Below are 21,165 nucleotides of genomic sequence, written 5' to 3' on the forward strand. Positions count from 1 at the left end.
AGTTGCTCCAGGTCACACACAAAGAAGAATCATGGTAGTGGAGAAGAATATAGACTGTGGGAGCAAGGACATGCAGTCTGGGAGGAATACAGGGACATTGTCTGACCCTCCAGGACTGAAGTTAGGAAAGCTGAAGTCCAGACAGAATTGAATCTGCTCAGGAATATCAAAGAAAACATGATAGGCAACACAAGGAAGACTAAGGACAATCTGGGCCTGTTGCTGAATGAGACAGGAGGCCTGTGAATGGCATAGGACACAGAAGAAGCTGAGGTGAATGCCTACTTTTCCAGCCTTCAGGAGTCCTGAGTTCCAGCAACCAGGGGAAAATGTGGAGCAAGTAAAGTGTACCCTTGGTGGAAGAAGATCAGGTCTTAAGAGAACAGGGGACACGTATGTCCATAGTCTGATTGATTTGAATTTGATCAGCCATTGTAACTGGGAGAAGTGACCAATGACTGGAGAAAGGCAAATGTCACTCCTGTCTTCAATAAGGACAAGAAGAAGGATCCATGGAATGCTTGGCTGGTCAGCCTCATATGGAAAAGTGATGGAACAGCTAATCTTAAAACAGTTTACAGATACATGAAAGACAAGAAAATCCTGTCACAAGTAGTGCATTTGGCTTCACCGAGGGGAAGTCATGCTTAGCATGACAGTGAGGAGAGGCTGATACACCAGAGGATTGTGCTGTCATGTAGAGGGACATTGACAGGCTGGAGAGATGGCTCGACATATCTACATGAAACAATGAAGTGTGGAAGTTACCATATCCAGGACTGGTGGAAGTTGTTCAGTCTGTTTTATCAAGATATTAAAATGTACAACTTGAAAGTATGCCTTAGGGAGAAAGCATTTCATAGGGAACTGGGATCTATCAAGTCAAACTTACGTACGAGGGGAGGGTCTGAGTTGTTTACCCTGCTGTGAAGAAGGTTAGAAATATTTTATCACAGATGATTTTAGTGAAATACAACCATTAAATGATTATATAAGTAGTTCATTCTGTATAAGTATAAGCAGTTCGTGTTTTCATGTGGAAAACATGTACAAATGGGGCACAGTAGCTTGAAGTTAGTAGTTGATATTTCCATGTAGTTTTCTATACTGAATCCTGCTAATGGCCATCCAACACATGTAAATGCAGAAAACTGTCTGTCTCATATATAAAGCAGGTAAAACTTAAAATAACTTTCAGTTCTATATTGCATTTGTTCTGCTGTATGTTAAATTACTGTATTTTTTAAATTTATATATACTTAATGTTTTTTCTGCTCTATTAGATGCTTGTGACTACGCCAGAGAAATGGGATGTAGTGACAAGGAAAAGTGTTGGTGATGTAGCCCTCTCTCAGCTGGTAAAACTCTTGATTCTTGATGAAGTTCATCTACTGCATGAAGACAGAGGACCAGTACTCGAAAGTATAGTAGCACGAACTTTACGACAGGTAAGAGAGAAAAAAATCTTCAAACTAATTTTGTTTTGGTCAAGAATAGATAGATATCACTGTAAAGGGTAACATGCTTAGACAATTAAACAGAAATGCTTAGGCAGTTTACAATTTATTTTACAGCTGTTCTGTTTTAAAGCTATTAAGAAGGCACAAATACTTTGTCTTCTACCTTTTTTTCTGTATATATCAACTGTCAAGATTCCTAAGATGCATAGTTTATTACAGTGCTGTTTCTTTACTTATAATTTATTTGCCTAATTTATTATATTATACAAGTAATGGAAAATTAAACATTTTTAAGCAAATAATAATCAGACTAATGTTTTAACACAACCAAAATTAAAATTATTTTTTGCCAGGAATGCTCATTTTCAATTAACAGTTTTCCTAGGAGAATTTCTTTTTTGTTTTAATAAAGAGTAGTGTCTTAAATCTAGGTAAAACTTTCAGCACTGATAGAAAAATATTACATAATTTTTAGTCTAGCATAAATGGTCTTTTTGTTTTTCCCCATGATTTAGTGGTATTTTCTAAATTCCAAAATTTGAAATGGAAAAAAAGAGAAAAGGGATTTTTTTCTTTAATCTTGTACAAAAGAAGAATTCAGAGTTAGGTAATAAATAAGATTTGTTTCAATGGTGAGATGTGCTTTTACAAGTAAAGTAAAACATGGAATTTGGGGATGAATAAAAAGGAAAGATTTAGGATCAATTAATAATGGGAAGAGGGAGGATCAAGTGCAATTTTTTTTTTCATGAAGAGCAAAACTCTATCCGTACAAGTAATCTGTAACAAATTAAAATCAAAGTGTTATTTTTATGGCTCTATTTGTAGCATGTTAAATGTTTAAAGCCTTTTCGCTTTCAAGACGCCTTTTTTTCTTGGTAAGGCTACACTAACCTTGTTAAGGCTTTTTGAATCATCTGCTTCCAACTCTGCTAAGAACATAATGAAATGGATGTCTGCTCTAATCTGGTACAGAAAGTGTAAAGTTCCAGTATAAAGAATATAAGTAAGAATTCTCAAAGTGCCTCAAAGGCACTGAACTTTACCTGTTTGATGTTGTATTTTCTTTCTTAAATGGTTTTGATAACCTTGTTTTCCTTAGGTGTCATTATAGGGAAGCATCTAAGGTTTTAGCAGTGACCATGATAATAATTTTCTTCATGTCAGATTGCAAGACTTACTCATTTCTTACTGTGAAATTTTGTGAGACTTGTAAGATAGGCTTCAGCTGTCCAAAATAGATGTTGAGAACCATTTTATCTGTCCTACATTACTGAGCTTGGCATTCCATTTCTGCTTTGTTTGGACACAAATCTTCCATAGACGCTTTCCTTTTGAGTCTGTCAAGTCTGTGCAGGTAAATTAAGGAATATAAAATCTGAGGCAATTATGTCCTAACTTCAGTGCTTTTATTTTAATATAGTAGCATCTTGCTTCTGCACTCATTTAAAAAAATAGTTCTTTTTAAAAAGGGTGGTTTAATCTCCTAGGATTTCAAGGTTTGTTTTATCTATGGAGTTGGAATTTAGTTCATCTGGAGCTGAAGCTACCCAGTTGTAACCCTTCCTTAAGTGAAACAGTTGGGAAATAAAGCAATACACAAATCTTGCAACTGACCATCTCTCCACCTTATTTATTCTAATTTGATAAGAAAGACAGTAATGGAGACCCATATGTATCTTTACAAGTAGCTTAGGAAAGGAAAAAATTACAGTATAAAGGTATGCTAGAAAAACCCACAGTTAAAAAGAAAGCAAAATTACTTGTAGAATTTTTTAGAATTGGGCTGTAAAAAACAATTGCCAACAAAAATATTTCAAATTGCAAGCCTCCCAGCAAGCCTGGGGACAAAGAAATAGGAGATGTTTTGTACAATTGTTTTGTTTTTTTTAATATGAAAACAAATAATAAGAGGATTACTTTTTAAAATTACACTGAAATGTTATACTTCAGCATCTGAGCTTGCAGGCACAGTTCTATGAAGTTTGCAGTATACACCCACAACTATGAAGTTACTGGAACTTTTACACAGTCGATAAAAAAAGACAACATAATATTTCTGATTTCAGGAGAATTTCCCTGGAGTTCAGTGACAGTACTGTTGTAGATACCCAAAGTGTAAAAGAAAATCACATCTAATGTTTTAATATTACTTTATGAGGAAAAATATATATTGTTGCATTTCCTTGGTTTTGTCCCTTGCCCAAAAATCCATTTTATGAATTTTCATAACAATTTATGAATGTCCCTCAAAAATAAGCCAGGCTATTCAGCTCAGTCCCTGTCTTCAGTGATTTCAATCTCCTCTCCAGCCTTTCTGAAAATAGTTCTAGAGCTTATTTTTCATTGATATTTCTAGAAATATTGTTCAGTATTCATGCACACAGGAAGTAAGAATAATTGTTCACTTATTGAAAAACAAACAAAAAAAAAAAAAAAAAAAAAACAAAAAGAGAAAAACGAAACAAAAAAAACCCAACCAAAAAAAAACCAACAAAAAACCAAGGACGATATTAATCTGAAATATCCTTATGTCAATTAAAGCACTGCAGTAATTGCTGAAATCAATTACCTGATTTGTATACTGGTTTAAAACATCCAAAATAGTGACTACTTTTTCTGAATTTGTAGTGGAGGGACAAGTAATTCAAAGAAAAATCCATTGCAGAGTAGTAGTCACTAGATCATACTGGAGGCTGTAGGAACAGATCTATTCTGGTAAATATAATTGACATTTTCCCACTTTCTGTTCTGTCACTTTTGGCTCCTGCAGGAGACAGTGCATTCAAGTAGTATAATTTTTGATCTGACCTGGAACAGTCATTTCTTGTATCACTTCTAGAACAGAGCTGTAATAAATTCCTTTGAATACTACTTCAGTCTTTTCCATAAATCATTAAATAGCAACTCTAATAATGCATGTACCTGCAGTTCCATCTGGATCATACTTCCCTATCTTAGATGAGACATCATGATTCCTGTGTAGGTCAGGATGTGTAGTGTAAAACTTTTGCAGGGTTTGTTACCCTGTCTTAGAGAAAAAGCATCTCTCTTGTTTCATTGGAGGTATGAGGGGTGTTTTGTTTTGATGGTGTACAACAGAAAAAAGATAGTGGATTGGGTTTTTTTCGTTTTTTTTGTCTTTTTAAGAATTAGTATTCAACTAGATACTTGGGCCTACAACTGTGCCAGAAAAGAATGTTTTGAGATTTGTATTGAGATGGGGTAAAAGTATAGCTATCCAAATGTATTCTTGAAGCAGGAATATTCTGATGCAATAGCAGATCTGTCCTAATTTGTTCCTCAAAATACTTGAATGATTGATGTACTTTCCCCCGGATGAACACTGAGTCACACCACTTACTGTAAGACTTTAACACGCTTATTTTAACTTATGGCATTTTTTAGAATAAGGTTTTATTTAAACCTGGAAGGAGCATATATATTGGAATTGCTGACAGTTTTACTCATAGCAGAATGAGGGGCATATTTGTGCATGTTTGCACTTTTCAAATTTTAGAGAATGTTTTTCCAAGTGATTTAAATTGACTTTGCTAAACATTTTGGTGGGAAAATTGCTCTGAGCTCTGTTATATACTGTAGGTATAACATCAAACAACTTATTTGAAGCCAATTTATAGCTTTGATGTTTAAAGTTTTAGTCCAGAGCATAATGCAGATGTTAAACTGAAATGCTTAAACTTTTTAATCAAACTTTCCACACTGCTGTAATATACTAAGGTTATTAGCTTGAAAGAAAAAAAATGACAGTTTTTACAGGCTACTGAAGTATTTTCTTATAATTACTCAGAGATTTTGATGACTTCCTTGCTGCTTATGGGTATTTTTGCACAAAAAAAAGTATACTGAATACTATACGTGAGTTACACAGAAGTTTTGATACCTGCTCTCAATATGTGAATGATAAATTAAATAAAAGAAAATCTATATTAAAAGCTCTTTCAGATTTTGGGATACCAAAGCTGCCATCTTAGACATAGAAATATTGTTCTCAGCACTGTCTCATTCTTCAGGTTTAAGTTTCAGTTGCTTTATGTTTTTGCATTAGATCAACAAAGTTGATCTATCCCACTATAGGTGGGATAACAGAGCAGTACAAGGAATACAGGAGATTCCTGGAATACATTGATGAGAAATGCTTTCTTCAGGCTATAGAGGACCCAACAAGGAGAGGTGCTGTGCTCTACCTTTTACTCATCAAGAAGGGAGGGGCTTATGGGGGTGAAGATCAAAGGCAGCTTTGCCTGCAGTGACTACGAGATGTTGGAGTTCTTCCCCTGGAAATTCTCATGCTTCCTTTCCCACCTTGCTTTCCTCATCCTACCTTATTTAAGGAGCTTTTCCTTTCAGCTGTTATGTTGTTTTCTTTGGTCTTTCTTTGCATTTTCAGTATCTGTAATGCCTTATTATTTCCTCTACCTATTTTTTTTCTGTCCCTTTCGTTCACTCTTTTACCTCTTACTAGAGGATCATGGGCAAACTAGTTCAAATGTTTCTCACCTGAACCCAAATGTCTAATTGTTATCAAATTAGGATTTTTTTCGTGCTTGGAATCTCATTCTTGATTTTGATAATTTGATCAGTTAAAAAAAAAAAGTCAAGACTGGTAGCTAATGACATAAAACCAGCTGCTTAGATCTGTATATCTTGTGTCGAATGGTAGTACCCACTGTAGTTCCTATATGGGTCTTTTGGGACTGGATTGACAGTGGCATTTCATTTGGTTCCTCAGTTCTCATCTTGAGTGACTTCTGTTAGTCTTTTGTCTTTTTGATATTCCATATATAAACTCAAGTTACTCAGCATCTTTTATTAAAGTATAAACCAAACAAGGTTACTGAAGCCTTCTACAATAATTTTTCTGTTTCAAACAATAGTGGTGTGGGGCTTTTTTTGCTGGGCTTTCCTGTATTCACGATTGTATTTGTAAAACATGTCAGCAAAACTGGATATAGATAGAACTTTTGTGTTAATTTGGTTTTGGCAGATACAGAGGTAGAGGGATTCCCTTCAATTATGCAGTTCTATCCCTTTTATACCTTTAAGAACTGCATGCACTTAACTTGCTAATACATCTTGGGAGCTTGCATTCAGGTACCTGTTTGTTAAATCCTCAAACAAACCTCTTTATATTTGCTGCAGGATTAACTCATTGCTGTAAGAATGTTTCCTGAGAATAGTGTCTCATTTTGCAGCTGTGGCCTGTTATAGATTGAGCTAAGTGAAATGAAATTTAGTTTGAATGGGGCTATCAACCTAGATTTATCTGTTTGGCTGACATATACATCAGTTATATTAATTCTGCCAATCACCTGCCTTTCTTGTCACCAGTTGCTTTGTGCTGCATATCATCAATAAAATTTTTGAATAGAGTTGGACTTAGAAAGCAATTAGAGGAATCCCTTTTTAATGGCTGTTTTTCAATTATATGTTCTTTTAAAATATGACAGTTCATCAGCTTGTGATAAATTTAATGCATGTTTTCTTGCTACTCTGTGATGTTATTTTTGGGCAGTATGTTTTGCAGCCATATGTCTAATGAGTCTTACATGGGTCTAAGTCTATCGTGTTATCTTTTGCACAACCTTGTAGTTGTGTAAAAATTACTTTTTAAAAACTGCTTTTTTAAAACAAAACCTAATCTCCACTGTTGGAGAAATGTTATGTATCAGACATTTGAATTAATCTTCAGAAGCTTTTCTCTTACTCTGCGTGGAAGGGACATCAGGAAGTCATTCTGCATCTCATTTTTTAATATTGATAGGTGACTTTTTTTGCATTTTAGTGATTCACCCGTGTAGTTTAAAATGTAATAGTGATTTTCATACATTTTTTGGTCTTTCATAGTATGGTAAAGCAGTGAAACTAATTTGTAGAAAGGTTCAGAGGTATTTTTGTGTCTTAGTTTGGGAACTAAACTGTAAGCATAGCATGAAAAGGCATTCTGTCAGTCAGGAAAAACCGACACTGTGCCAGGTGCAGAAATCAGATTAACAGATATATGCAAAATGTCATTTCTTAAGACAAAGAAATGCATACCTAATATTTAGCTGAGGGAGAATAATATGTCTTCTAATAGTGCTTTCTGCATGGTTACATTTTTTCAGTACCTCTAGATTTTTAAATATATTCTAAATGGAGGACTGAGATCACAGTATTTTCAGGGTTCATTGGATGCAGAGTAAAACTAATAAAATTACTTAACTAGGTGGTTGCCTAGTAACAAATGCATTCCGTGCAGAGTGAGTTGTAGATAACGTCCTATATAGAATCTTCAAAACTGTATTAGTAATTGCATTTTTACTATGTACTTTGGTTTTGCAATTTTACTGTTTTTCCATTTCTGTTCTTAAAACTAGACAACTGCACATATGTGGACTTATTGACAATTTAACTCTTTCATTACTAGTAAAGAATATAGCAATAAACATATAAACACTGATGAAACATTCTAACAAACTTCTTGCTTATTAATTTTGAAACATTTAATTATTTATTTTTTTAATGCTCTGAGTCCTACTCAATTCTTTTTCCATTTCTGTTTCTCCTTTGTTTTGGATACATAGCACAGATCCCATGAGAGGGTGAGACTGAGCTTTTCTGGGGGTAGGAAATATCTGTCTAATAACTGATATGAATCCCCTATGTAAAACTTCATTTTTACTACCACTGAACAGGGAACTCAGGAACCTAAGTCAAGAATTCATCTTGCACATCTGCATTAAAAACTAAGAAATGCTTGTCTCTAATTTTCTGAATATCTTGTCTTTAGTGTATATCTGAAGGACATAAAGACTGACTGCAGAGGGTGTGTTGACGTGATCCTGGGTCATCTGAATATCAGATTAATTTCTAACCAGCAGACAATTCTTCTAAGATTAAAATGTGTAAACTTGTCTGCTTCACTTAATTCTGTGCTCAAGTTGAACAATCAGAGATACGCTTTCCAGCTTGATTGTAATTCATTCTGTGAATGTGATATTTTAATGCATGGAAATGGGAAGGCTGCCAAGATCGCAAAGTTCAGGAAGAACTTTAGAAGTCAGATAAAAGAGTATCTCTCTGCACACTCTGTGTGCTCTCAAGTGGCAGCTGTAATGTAATGAGATGATATCCAAATCTTAAAAACCTATTAGGAAGAAAATGATCTTGCTGTGATCAATTTACAATCCAGAGAGGCACTTCCCATACCTGATCCTTTATCATTTATACATCATAAACACAGATGATACTTGTGTGGAAATCAATACTGGATAGCTATCTTCTGATTATTTTTTCTGCATACATGGAATTTCATGGTGTGGTAATCGTGTTCTGTGAATGTGTGTGGTGGACATGCTGTCAATTCTTCACATGTCATCAAGAATGTTTCTGAATTAGTTATACTAATTAGATATGTCAATTAAATATAGCAATGGCAATTTTATTTCTAACTTCCAGTGTAATATCAAACTATTAGTTTGATGTTACACAGGAAGTGAGAAATAAAAAACATCTTAAGGCTTTTAAAGAACCTGATGTGCAAATACTGTGTCAGTTCAGGTTTTCAAGGAAAGCCTCGTAAGTTTCAAATGGTGTTTATTATTTTACTGGGATAGTTAAATACATATAAAGAATGAAATGTTAGTGATAGTTAAATATGTATAAAGAATGAAGTGTTAGAGACTGTTTCAGTAGTGAAGAAAAGGCACTTAGCTGCCTACCACCAGCCACCAATATGCAATGTAAACAGAAAACTTTATCATCCTAAATGTATTATTAGTAATTTCTCCTGCCATTTCAGTAAAGGACTGTGTGTTCGTGGTTTCTTGTTTATGAAGACATAATCTCTAGTTGGGACTTCTAGGATCAATTAATAAGTGATCCAGTAGTTGAAAAATACTGATTTTTGAATAATCTGTATTTACAAAAGGCATCTGTACACTCTCAAGGCTTGCTGTTCTTTAGAAGCACCCGAAAATAAAAGATGTTAGTGCTTGCTCTTCCAGGGGAAGTCAGGAAAGTAGTCGAAAAATGTATGCAAAGACCTCTGTTCTAAAAATGTGTTAGAATTCTAAAAACCATTATGAAAAATCTTTTCTATAGTGCTTGGCTAGATGAATAATAGATACATAGTTGAAACTGAATTATAGTCACAGAGAAAATGCAAAAAATAAATTGTGTTATAGTTCCATATTCAGATAGTCTTGTTTTTTTATTTTTTAAGTTTAGCACCGTTCTAGTCACTGCTGTTTTTATATTGCCGTGTATAATTAAAAGAATAAAAGCCCCTCATTCTCTATCAGCAGGTGATGATGTGCATAAACTAAACACATAGGTGTTTAGTTTGCAGTTTGAAATTGATCTGGACATAAAATAATTGGAGGCATTATTATTATACATGTTTTATTTTAGTGTAAGTGTACCTCTTTTTGCATCTTGGTTATTTTATATATGTATATAAATTATATTTTTTTTTGGTTAGAAAATATAAAAAGTAGATAGTAAAAAAAAAAGAGATTTTTCTTGTTTGCATAGCCTTGAAAGAACTTAAGGAAATTGATGGAATTATTTAGTCTCAATAAGATTATTAGAGGGATGGAGTACCTTCCCCTTCAGAAAGGCTAAAAGATCTGTGAGTGTTCAGCCTGAAGAAATGAAAGCACCTGGGTCATCTTACTACCTTTCAGTACCTGAAGGACACCTACAAGAAAGCTGAAGAGGGACTTTTTACAAGGTCATGTAGTGATAAGACAAAGGGAAATGGCTTTAAACTGACAGTAGGTTTAGTTTGGATATTAGGAAGATGTTCTTGACTGTGAAGGTGGTGAGGCCCTGGAATAGTTTCCCAGAGTTGTGGATGTCCTATCCCTTGAAGTGCTGGGGCCCTGAACATCCTGGTGTAGTGATGTGCTCTAAATATATTAGTAATCTGAATTACTGGCTTGTGTTAACTGTCATGCTAACATGTCGGTTGTCATGTGGAGTGTTAATTCGGGGTTTTCGAGAAGTTCCTTAGCTCCAGGATCAACTACCAGGTCAGTGACATTAAGTGGCTTCTTTGTTTTACTAAGGTTTTGAAAGTGGCAGCTCTCAGTAAACTGTAACTGTTCTCTAGGCACTGTTTTTATTTTAAAAGAAATCTTTGAAAAAACATCTTACATTTAATTGTTATAAAAATACCTATGTCCATGGTTATTAAACAGTGTTCTTGTTAATTGTTTAAATGTTTTAAATGCTTTCTTGCCTTCAGATGGAACCAAACATACTTTCAAACTAGTACTTTCAGGCTCTTAGGAGATTTGAACAAAAAATTGTTACTGAATTTAGCAAAATCAAGCAATGTTTTCCACACGGGGGCTCAGTTACGCTTTAAGGTTGCTGTACTTATTATCAGGCAATTGTGAACCATCTACGGGATACATGTATCAGCAAGTGGTAATTGTGCTTGCAGGTCAAAGCTTAAATATAAAGCGTATAAACACTAAGTAAATTAAAACTTTTGCACCACAGATGCCCAGGTGCCGGCTGAGGGGGCTGCAGTGTGGCCTTGGTGAGGGATGGCTGTGGCTGAACTAGCTGGATGTGGCCACCTAGAGCAGGCTGTGACCACGCAGAGGTTGTGGCACCTTTGGTAAAGCATATTTAAGAAACCATAAAAACACTGTGCAGCAGTTGTCAGGAAAAAAATGCGAGAAACAGCCCTGCAGACACTGAGGTCAGAGCAGAAGGATGTGGTACTCCAGAGGACTGTGCCAAAACCAGAAACCCCCAACAGACAAAAGAGAAAACTACCCACCCTATACACCTCTCAAAAAAACCCCAAACCTCAAACACCTCAAAACTGTGTGGTTGATGATGATTGTAGCCCATAGATCATCACATAATCCAGCCATAAAAAGATGTGGAAGAAGTGAGAAAGCTTCTTTGTGCTCTTGAACACTACTTTTGTTCCCTGTAAATGGAAGACTTCAGAAAATGAAATCTCTCATTTGTCCCAGTTTGCATTTACATACCAGATTTTATTGTACATGCAACTTTCCTTTGGAAAACTGGTCTTGTGCAATGCAGAGTTGGTCTGCAGGTTTTCTGTGTCATTTAGTTGTTTACAGCCACAGTTTTAGTGTCCAAATTTTTTGCCACAGAACACGTCTATTACCAAGAAAAGCAGTGGTTTACTTTGTCTGCTTGTTGTCTGTGGTGTTTGGTGCTGTGGTTCCTTTTGAGATTTAGTTTAATATTTTGGTGTGTTTCCTATTCTTCAAGTCTGGATTATGGTGTGGTGTTATTTTGTCTTCCTTGAGAATGGTCTCCATTTACTTTTTAATAATCTATTTTGAAAACTTTTAACTGTTTTAATTGCATTCCTTTCACTTGACCTCAAAACAGCAGAGTAAATCAAAATCTAAGTAAAACCTCATAGCCAGGTGGACTTTACCAGCCTTACTCAACTTGAGACATTCACCCATTTGAGACTAGTTGAAAATGTCATCTATGGCTTCAGTTACAGTGTCTAAAAAACCTTTTAACAAAATTACTGTGAACCAGAGTTTTAAATAATTATGCTAGTAGTGAGCCAGCCTACGCAACTCCAAATATTCCAGAAGGAAATGGGAAAATTCTTGTACTTTGTTCATTCAGGTCTTCTGTGTGCCTTTTTTCTTTTCAAAAATTACCTGAAAATACATATTATATGCAGGCTTTTGTATGGAGCAGACTGTTTAGTTGTAAAGCAGCACTTCTGTCCGTTATTAAATGGGAAGGCATGTAAACCAAACATTTGAAGATATAAAGATCTTAAAAAAGAAGAAGAAATTAGAAGGAAATCCCAGTTACAGAGAACTAGAATACATTGTCTAAGAGAGCAGTGGAAGCAAAAACCTGAGACAGAGGAGTGGCATAAATTAGATTCCTTTTTCTTTCCAGAATAGTGGTCTGATTTGGGCTAAGGAAGAAAAGATGCCAAATCATGTGTCACAGTTTTGCCTATACATTGCACTATCCCTTCTTAACAAAGCCAGTTTTCTGCTATTGTTCCTCCATGTCAGTTAATGACTAGCTAACCTTTTGGAGGGCAAAAATACAATAGAATAGAAAGATGAATAAGCAAAATTTGATGTAATTGCAGAATGCTCTGATTTCTTCAATACAGGGTAATCACTTGTTCACCTTTTATAACAAGTGTTAACTGTTTCTTTCACATTAATGTTTTATAAGGGATGTTTTAAAACTCTCTTGATTCCTTGCCTTACAACACTTGGAAAATTTTCTGATTTTTTAATAGGTTGAATCTACACAAAGCATGATTAGGATTTTGGGTCTTTCGGCTACATTACCCAATTATCTTGATGTTGCTACATTTCTACACGTCAATCCCTACATTGGATTATTCTACTTTGATGGCCGTTTCCGACCCGTACCTCTGGGACAAACCTTTATAGGGATCAAGACTACCAATAAGGTAAAAAATTGTGAATGCCAAAAAAGGGGTTGCTGTTTGTTATCATTGTGCTTCATGTATTTATGTGTATAGGATACTTGTTTATACTACAGGTGTTTTCTGAAGCATATTTTCTTTTGTATAAAGATATACATAATTTAAAGGTGCTTTAAGAATCTCCTTCCTTCAGTTTACCATGCTTGTGATCAGGCCTTGTTATAGTTGGATACAAAGTCATTTAGCTTTGTATTACCTTTTCTTCACTATCAAATTTTGCTTGGTGAAGAAGAAATCATCACCTTCAACTGCAGAGTCAAGTTAGTGCCTGATTTTTCTGCCTCTTTTATTTCAGGTTTCCATGTGATGCATCTTGTCTGACTGTAAGGATGCATGAGGAATGCTATAAGAAAAATATTAATTTTTGAAATCTGGATATATTTATATATGTAAATCAATATATAGATAGGTGATATAGATATAGATACAGGTATAAATACAGATAGATATATATTAGATATAGATATAGCTATAGATAGATATTAACACGACAGGCATTAATACTAAAGTTACTGATGAAAACCTTAGCATGCTAAGCCATTAATTATCATATGTACATATTTGATAGAAACTCTATTTAAGGTAATCCCTAAATAAGCTTCTTTCCTCTTTGTGCTAGTGCTCATTTCAGGAAGCATTAAAACAATGGCCAGGTATAATACTATTATTAAAAATCATTAGTCAGTGACACTTGACATATAAATCATAGTTCTTTAAATTCAGGACTTTATAAAAACACTTTACATTGATTTCCCATTCATTTCATTAGCTTATAATTAAGGTTTATGTAGTCTAACTTTTCAAAAAATATTGTTCACCTATGATTTAAATTAATAGAAATCAAGACATTTTCAATCCAAAGGTAATTTTGTAGCTTAATCAATCATACTATATTATTTAGTTTTTGTAAAAATTGACATTGCCTTTCTTACTAGGTTATTTAAGCAGTCATTGCATCTGCAGAGCAGGAGAGGAATTTATTTTACACCTGTAAGGAGATGTATCAGTTCTATACGCATAAGAATAGTTTACCATATGGTGCTTACCATGATTTGCATATTTTAATCTCCATTAATTGCTTTTAATACCTTCACTCTTACTTGTTGTTACTTTCAACTCATCTTTCACTGCTACTTGATTCTAATATTTAGTTTATCTTCACTATATAGTAAAAAAAGAGAAAATACTCCTTTTCTTCATACTCACTTTAGAATGCATTTAGGATTCAAAAACAAAGATATCAATAAATCTTGTAAAATTTGAAATTATTAAAAAAACAGTAATTTTCTAAAGAAGCATAAGGCAATGAGGAAATATTAGGAGGTAATAGTTATTCTGAAATGTGAATACCTGTTTTGGCAATACCACAGCCAGGAGTTTTTTTGTTTTTCAGAAGATTGTCATTACAATTTCACAAAGTAAAATATATTTTACGATTAAGATAATAACACTTTACAGCAAGCAAAATGTAGAAGTATTAAACCTCTTTGAAAAAGGATTCTATTCAGGATAATGCTAATACTAAAGCTGCCTAATTATTACCAGTATCAACATCCTTGTGGTCTTCGTGAGAGGAGGAAAGCAATGAAAGAAAATAGAGGATGAAATCTGTTATTGCAGAGCATCAGCAAGTGCAGTCAGTGCTTTGTCTATACGCACACTAATGAGTTGCAAGGAGATAAAGGTTGTTAGTTACTTTAGGCAAATGCTTTGCCACAGTTTGCTGAAATCCTCCCTCCAAAAAACACTTACCCAAAATTTGGAGCTGATTAGCAATTTACAGAGTCACATGCAAACTGTAGGCAAGCTTTCAGAGGCAAGGACAGCATGATGTATTTATTATGCATAGAAGTTATCCATAAAAGCTCTTAAAACTCTGTATTTTGAAATTCTTTAAGCATATGGCACCAAGACTAAGGTTTGGCTTCTTCAGTCAAGGTCTGTTAATGTCAGATATTTGTCTTTATTGTCAGTCTTTTTTCTTTATGAATGTTTATGTTTTTCTCTTTAGGTATAAATGCAAAGAACATATAAAGTTTATTTTGTAGTGTGTGTATGTGTATATGTGTCCATATGTATATATGTCCATGTGTCTTTATGCACTGGTCTTGTAATTTTCTCCTTAATGATTTTCACTTGCTATTATTTGAAAAAACATATTTGGTAAAATGCTAACTTCTCATTTTAAGAATGATTAGACTGGATGCTTGTCTCTAGCATGCATGCCCATACATTCTCTTCTTTTTATTACTGTATTTGTACAGTTTCAAATACAAAGGTTCTCTTTCCTCTAAAGCTGTGTTTTTCAACTTTCATCTACTCTAGGTAACTCCAAGTATTAAATTTCCATTTTGAAATCTGTACATGCTTTGCTTTTGTAGAACATTTCTTTGTGCCAAAACAATTTGGTTATAAGACACGAATGCACAAATGAAGAATGGAATGATTGCTATGGTGTTGGACTTAATTTTGATTTGTTGCAACCTTAATACTGAGGTGCATTCAAGTAGATACATGCTACTTATATTGTAATGCATTAGAAGAAATAGAAAAACAAAAAATCTTTAGAGTAGATTGAAGAATACTCTTTATTTCAACTGGATTCTTTCTTAAACATTTTATTTATCTATAATTGGAAACTCTCTACATGGTACTTGCAATGTTCTCTGTGCATGATCCAGCTATGAAGAAATCTGTATTCTCTATGGCAAAACAACTATCAGTAATTTCCTGGAGATAAAAAAATATATATGTATGCAATGTAAAAACACATAGCAAGTCTTAATTCTAGATAAGATATATTAAGTTGATATCTCTTCAATGTCTTATAGAGGTAAGATTCCTTGATATGAAACAGATAAATTAAAGAACTGGGTTAGTTCTCTTTAGTCATTGAAAAACACCAGCAAAGTTGCATAATAAATTTTCTAATAACTGCCCTTACTCATATTGTATCTATGTGTTTTGATGTTTTATTTCTGAATTTAAAAGCAAAATGCTATTGTTGGAATGGGAATTGATATACTACAAAATTTAATTGCATAATCAAATTTATCTTTCATGGATCACTCTAAATTGCTTGAAACATAGTAGATAATCTGTAAAGATAGAAATGATTTTAACATGGACTGTGATCTTTGTTTTTCAGGTGCAGCAGCTGAATCATATGGATGAAGTATGTTATGAAAGTGTGCTGAAGCAAATAATGGCTGGACACCAGGTATTTATTTTTTTGTTTAGCTTCCATTCAGAATATACATAAAGAAGTTAAATCATCACAATGATGTATTAAGAATTATTCTTTTATGATATATCGCTTCGGAGGTAGACCCTACAAACACTTCATAGAAACAGCATGCAAGAAAATGTAAACTGACTAAATGGTGTTACCTTCTAACAAAGGTCAAAAATTCCCAGTACTTTATATATCCGTAAAGTAATTAATGTGTATTTATGTCACTTTTTAAAAACTTATTTATTTAAAATTTTTTACAAGGCAAAGTAGGTCAGTATTTTACAAGTTTATAACAAGTACACTTAACAATTAAAAAAATCAAAAATTAAGCACTTTATTATTCTTAGCCTTTCCTATATCTTTCAAGTTCTACTCTTTTTTGTTGGAGTTGAGAGATGAGAATTATGCAGCATTCAAGACAGAGTGTGTAAGGGCTCAGCATAAATAATTTGAAATATCATGGAGTTTGTGTTTTGTTTTCTTTTTAAGGAAGTAATCCTTCATTTTGCTTTACAATAGAGGTTTCTGCAGTGAATTTTTAAGTCTGATGTTCCCCTCAACTAAGAATATGGGTCTAACTTATTTGCCTGAATAGTTTCTTATTCTGTTATGATTGTGGTCCTGAATTACTCCCACACAATGTCTCATTTTTGTTAAAACTTTGTGTGTAAAGCAGGTATGGCACCTCTTCAAAGCAAGAGCAAATGCTAGTGCTCTATGATGCTTGAAGAAGCTTTTCAGTAAATAACTTATATATAAAGGAGGGAAACTCTGTCCCATACAGTCACACTAAGAATTGCATATTTTTCCTTTTCACAAAAAAATCAGTGTTTTTTGAAAGATTTATTTATTTATTTATTTGGTTTATTACTTGAAAAGGGAAAAAATAATTCAGCAGCAGCCTCCTGTCCCCACTGTCTTGCTTTAGCTCCGTTCTTCAACTTATCTTCTCTTGGTGATATCAGTTATTGTGTTACATTCAGAAAACTTTCATGAAGATTACTTATGGAAATAGAGTTATTTTCCTGAGTGAAGACTGTTAATGAAATTTTTTAGCAGTACCAAGGAAACTTATGTTTGTTTTCTCCTCATTGTCAATTACGCACAAACATTACCAAATTCCTAACACTGAACTACGTTTCATTTCTTATCTTTCTTGTTTTCTTGTATCTTATATTTCTTGGTTTGGTTTTGTTTATTTTCACTTGCTGAAATGCAAGTGGCAGAGTCTTTAAATCAGTAGCATCTAAGTAAAGTATCTTGCATTCCTGGCAGGCAGTCTGTATGCTGTTTTGGCATATTTACTGCACCTTTCTTCCCCTCTCTTTTCTTCACACTGAGGAAAAAAAGTGACTGCAAACATATATGATATTATTTTAAAACATTCAAGCACAGTAAGTTGTTCAATTCTTGTAGGAGATGTTTTTGTAACTTTTCTTGAGAATAGTTTTTAGTTCTTGTGCTTTGTTTTAAGGCATGAGCTACAGTTTTAAGAGGTGAAGAGAGGAACTGTAGTCTACTTAATGTTACAGTTTCAGCAAAGGACACTGAACTGATCTCAGTTTTTGAAAATTGTATTTCAAATCCACAACCATGTAAGTATAATTTTGGACAAAGCAGAAGTGTGGTTTCCTTGCTATATAGATGTTGGTTTGATTCCAGAACACTTGGTTAGTTTGATACATAAGATTGTAAATTTTCTTTGTTTGGAAGTGTTCATTCTGCTACGTTGCAGAGCTCTTATTTAGAACATCTAAATCTATATATTTATTAAGATATCTAAATATCCATTTACACTGGACTTTTCATTAGACTATTTAATTCATATTGGTCTTGATATTTATTTTAAAAAAATACCATAATCTGAAATGAAATATATACAAGTAGCAGGCTTTGACAAAGCAGAATCGAGCACGTCAGCTCACTGTCTAATTATAATATGTAGTACTATACCATACGAAAAATTGGAGTTTTCCTTTTAATGCGTGTGCTGTGACAAATGATCTGTCTAATCATTAGACCCGCAGATGTTTAAAAAGTGGGGGGACAAAGGTCATGTAATATATCTACATTGAGATGCCTGTGAAAGATGACTGTTATGACTGTTATGACTAATATTATCCTAGAAAGGTTTTCTTCAGTGTCTTTTCACCATTTTGAGAATGCCCTTTGATCTTCTAAGTTTCCAGAAAACCATTACCTTGTTCAATATCATCTGTTACCTTTCTTAGCTTGTGCTATCCGAAAAACTTGTATTTATTAACATTATATGTGTTAACTTCATATGCTTTTTTAAAAAGCTGTGATTGCTTCTAAATATATTTCTTAAAAAGATGTATTTATCTCTTCCCCCCAAATACTTAAGAAAAAATTTCCATAGCTGTTGTGTATCTGTATGACATTCAGTACATGGTTGAGATTTTCTATCTATTCAGGCAGTAATGTGTGACAGTCATAGGTCTCATTAGCAAAGCTCCAGAGAGCCTAAAACCTCTGTTCTGTATTACACTGAAATACAAGAAAGAAATACCAGAACCAGAGAAAAACACTCCTCACTAAAGTTGCTTGAGTTAATGTAGATCTTCCTGTGGCCATCAAGCTTTCACTATGTTGTCCCTTTTAAGATTCTTGACCAGAGTCTTTGGAATGTCTTAATGAATTAAATTCAACATTGTTTATCTACTGTTCTGTTAACTCATTCTCAAAGAATTCTACCATAGCAGAACTAAATAATGTATTCTTATTGAATTCGTGCCGATGTGTCACTGTCATATTGTAGGTTGCAGTGTGAGGTTTAGCTACAGTTATACATCCATGTGTTTTAATTAGATGTATGTGTATTTTCATTTTTTAAGGCTAAGGTTGGTAGGAGTAGTTGCATTCTATAGGCATGTGTTTTGACAGATGGAGAGAGGCTTTTTTATGATGATTTTTCAACATTCATCTTCTGCAAGACTTCAAGCTCTTCCTGGCTACTGGGAAATTAAGAATTGGTGATTCAGTCTTTAATTTTGATCCATCTGCTCAAACTAATGAGATATCTCATTTGTAGGCTTCACTTTGAATTACCAAATGCAACTGAAACAATAACATTTGTCTTATAGCACAATTCTCCTCTTGTTTACAACGTGAGAAAGTTAGATAGATGGCTTGCCCTACTGACTTTTCTGGGGATTTTGTTATAGAGACTTCCTGTTGTGACTAAAGGTCAGAAAATGTCCCAAAGGTTTCCAAGTACTTTTTAAATCAGTGTGCTCATTTTGAAGGATTGCTAACAATGTAGAAATCTATTGGAAGTTTTCTGTGGCAGATCTTAAGACAGCTTTAAGTGAGAACCTCTAGTGCTGTTAAATCTGCTTTTCCAGGACTGTCCTTCCATGATTGATATTAGCTGGTGAATATTTGTTTTTCATGTCATACTTTGAATTTGCTATATTCTGATATAATCTAAAAAGATACTGGATATTTCTGGACTAATTTGCACTTTCAGAGTTTCATTTCTACTTCTCTAAAAATTGAAGATTTTTTAAATTAAGAAAAGAATATTGTGCACCATTTGTCAGAAAATATAATTCCATGCTCAGCTACAGGTGGAGTATTTTTCTGGCATTTCTCTTCCAGGATACTCTTTGCTTGAAGACAAGGTGAAAGCTAGGTGACTGAAAATTATCATTCCCTCAGTGTTATTACAGCTGTATTTTTTCAGACAGTCACCTGCAGTGGGCCCCATCAACCTTTAGGATTATTTCAGATACAAAACTGAAAAAAAAATTTACATTTTACAGTCCTGTGAGAAGGGCATCTAATGGCAACAATTTTTAGGGTAGAAGCAGCACATTTCTGAGACAACCTGTGGAGAACCTCACGAGATCAGCAAAGACAGTGACTGAAGACTGCACATGTCTGCATCATTTTTATAATAACCTGAAACATTATATTACAGGTGTGTGTTGACACAGGCAGGTGGCCAGAACAACCACAAACCCAGGCTGAAATGCAAAGAGTTAATTTTTTTCACTACCTCGCTAACTGGAGGACCCTGAAGCTGCACCTGGGCAGTAGAGACATGAGGGGCCGGGCAGGCATTGCCAGGCTCAGCCCATCCTGATGGGCAGTGGGGCTGCTGTTTGCAGCCATTTACCAGGCACCCTCATATTGTACCGCTGTGCTGTGGTCTTCCTGTGCTTTTTATGATTTCTGTGCTTTGATCTCTCTCTCAGGATCTCAGGCTTGTCCATGAGAGTGCCTCCAAGTCTCTGTGAACACCCATGTTATCTCAACATAGATATTCTACTTCTCAAAACAGAGGATAGACAGCAGCAGACATAATATATGGGATTTCCCATACTGGTAATCTCCAGGCCTTGGCAATCCCAGCTGCAAGGTCACTTGAGGAAATCTACCATCCTCCTCACCATTTTTCTGCTTTTAATCTTTTCCTTCCAAGAACGAGTTTAGGATAATGCATATCATACTGTATTTATCTTAACAATTTGTGACAATAACATGACACCCTTGTCATGTTATGATTTGAGAAATAACAGTATTTTTAGGATTTGTGAGAAATATCCTAGTGTATTTAAGGGTTTGGTTATTCCTCTGAAACATATCATGGGTAAATTTTGATTTCATGTTGAGTTCCTTTATCTAATATATTGAACTGCTGCTTTCTTTGTCAAGGTTCAGTTGTTTAAGTTAGTATCCTAGGGAGTTAACTATTTTTCACTCTGACTCATAAATTCACATCCATTATGTCTCCTGCTGTTACTGACCTTTTGCTGGTTTATCTCATTAGCTTGGTTACCAGGAGATGATCTCATGTCTCTTCCCTTGTCCTGTCCACCACCTCTTAAATATTTTTGCTGTTACGAGTTTGTCAGAACCGTACTCTTTGCTATATTTTCTCTTTCTTTTTTTTTTTTGCTCTGAAATTCACTTAAACAAAAAATCCCATAAATGTCTTGTATTATAAA

At 34.2% G+C, this 21,165-nt stretch overlaps 1 protein-coding gene across 1 annotated transcript in view; it reads left to right on the plus strand.

Annotated features, from left to right (window-relative positions):
• The window catches only part of ASCC3 (activating signal cointegrator 1 complex subunit 3), a 261,017-nt gene that overhangs the window by 97,199 nt on the left and 142,653 nt on the right, over positions 1-21,165 (plus strand). The window contains 3 exon segments of the mRNA XM_033054769.1: positions 1,284-1,448; positions 12,745-12,921; positions 16,106-16,177. Coding sequence (XP_032910660.1) covers positions 1,284-1,448; positions 12,745-12,921; positions 16,106-16,177 — 414 coding nt within the window.

The sequence above is a fragment of the Catharus ustulatus genome, chromosome 3, assembly GCF_009819885.2.
Source record: "Catharus ustulatus isolate bCatUst1 chromosome 3, bCatUst1.pri.v2, whole genome shotgun sequence".
Taxonomy (NCBI): Eukaryota; Metazoa; Chordata; class Aves; order Passeriformes; family Turdidae; genus Catharus; species Catharus ustulatus.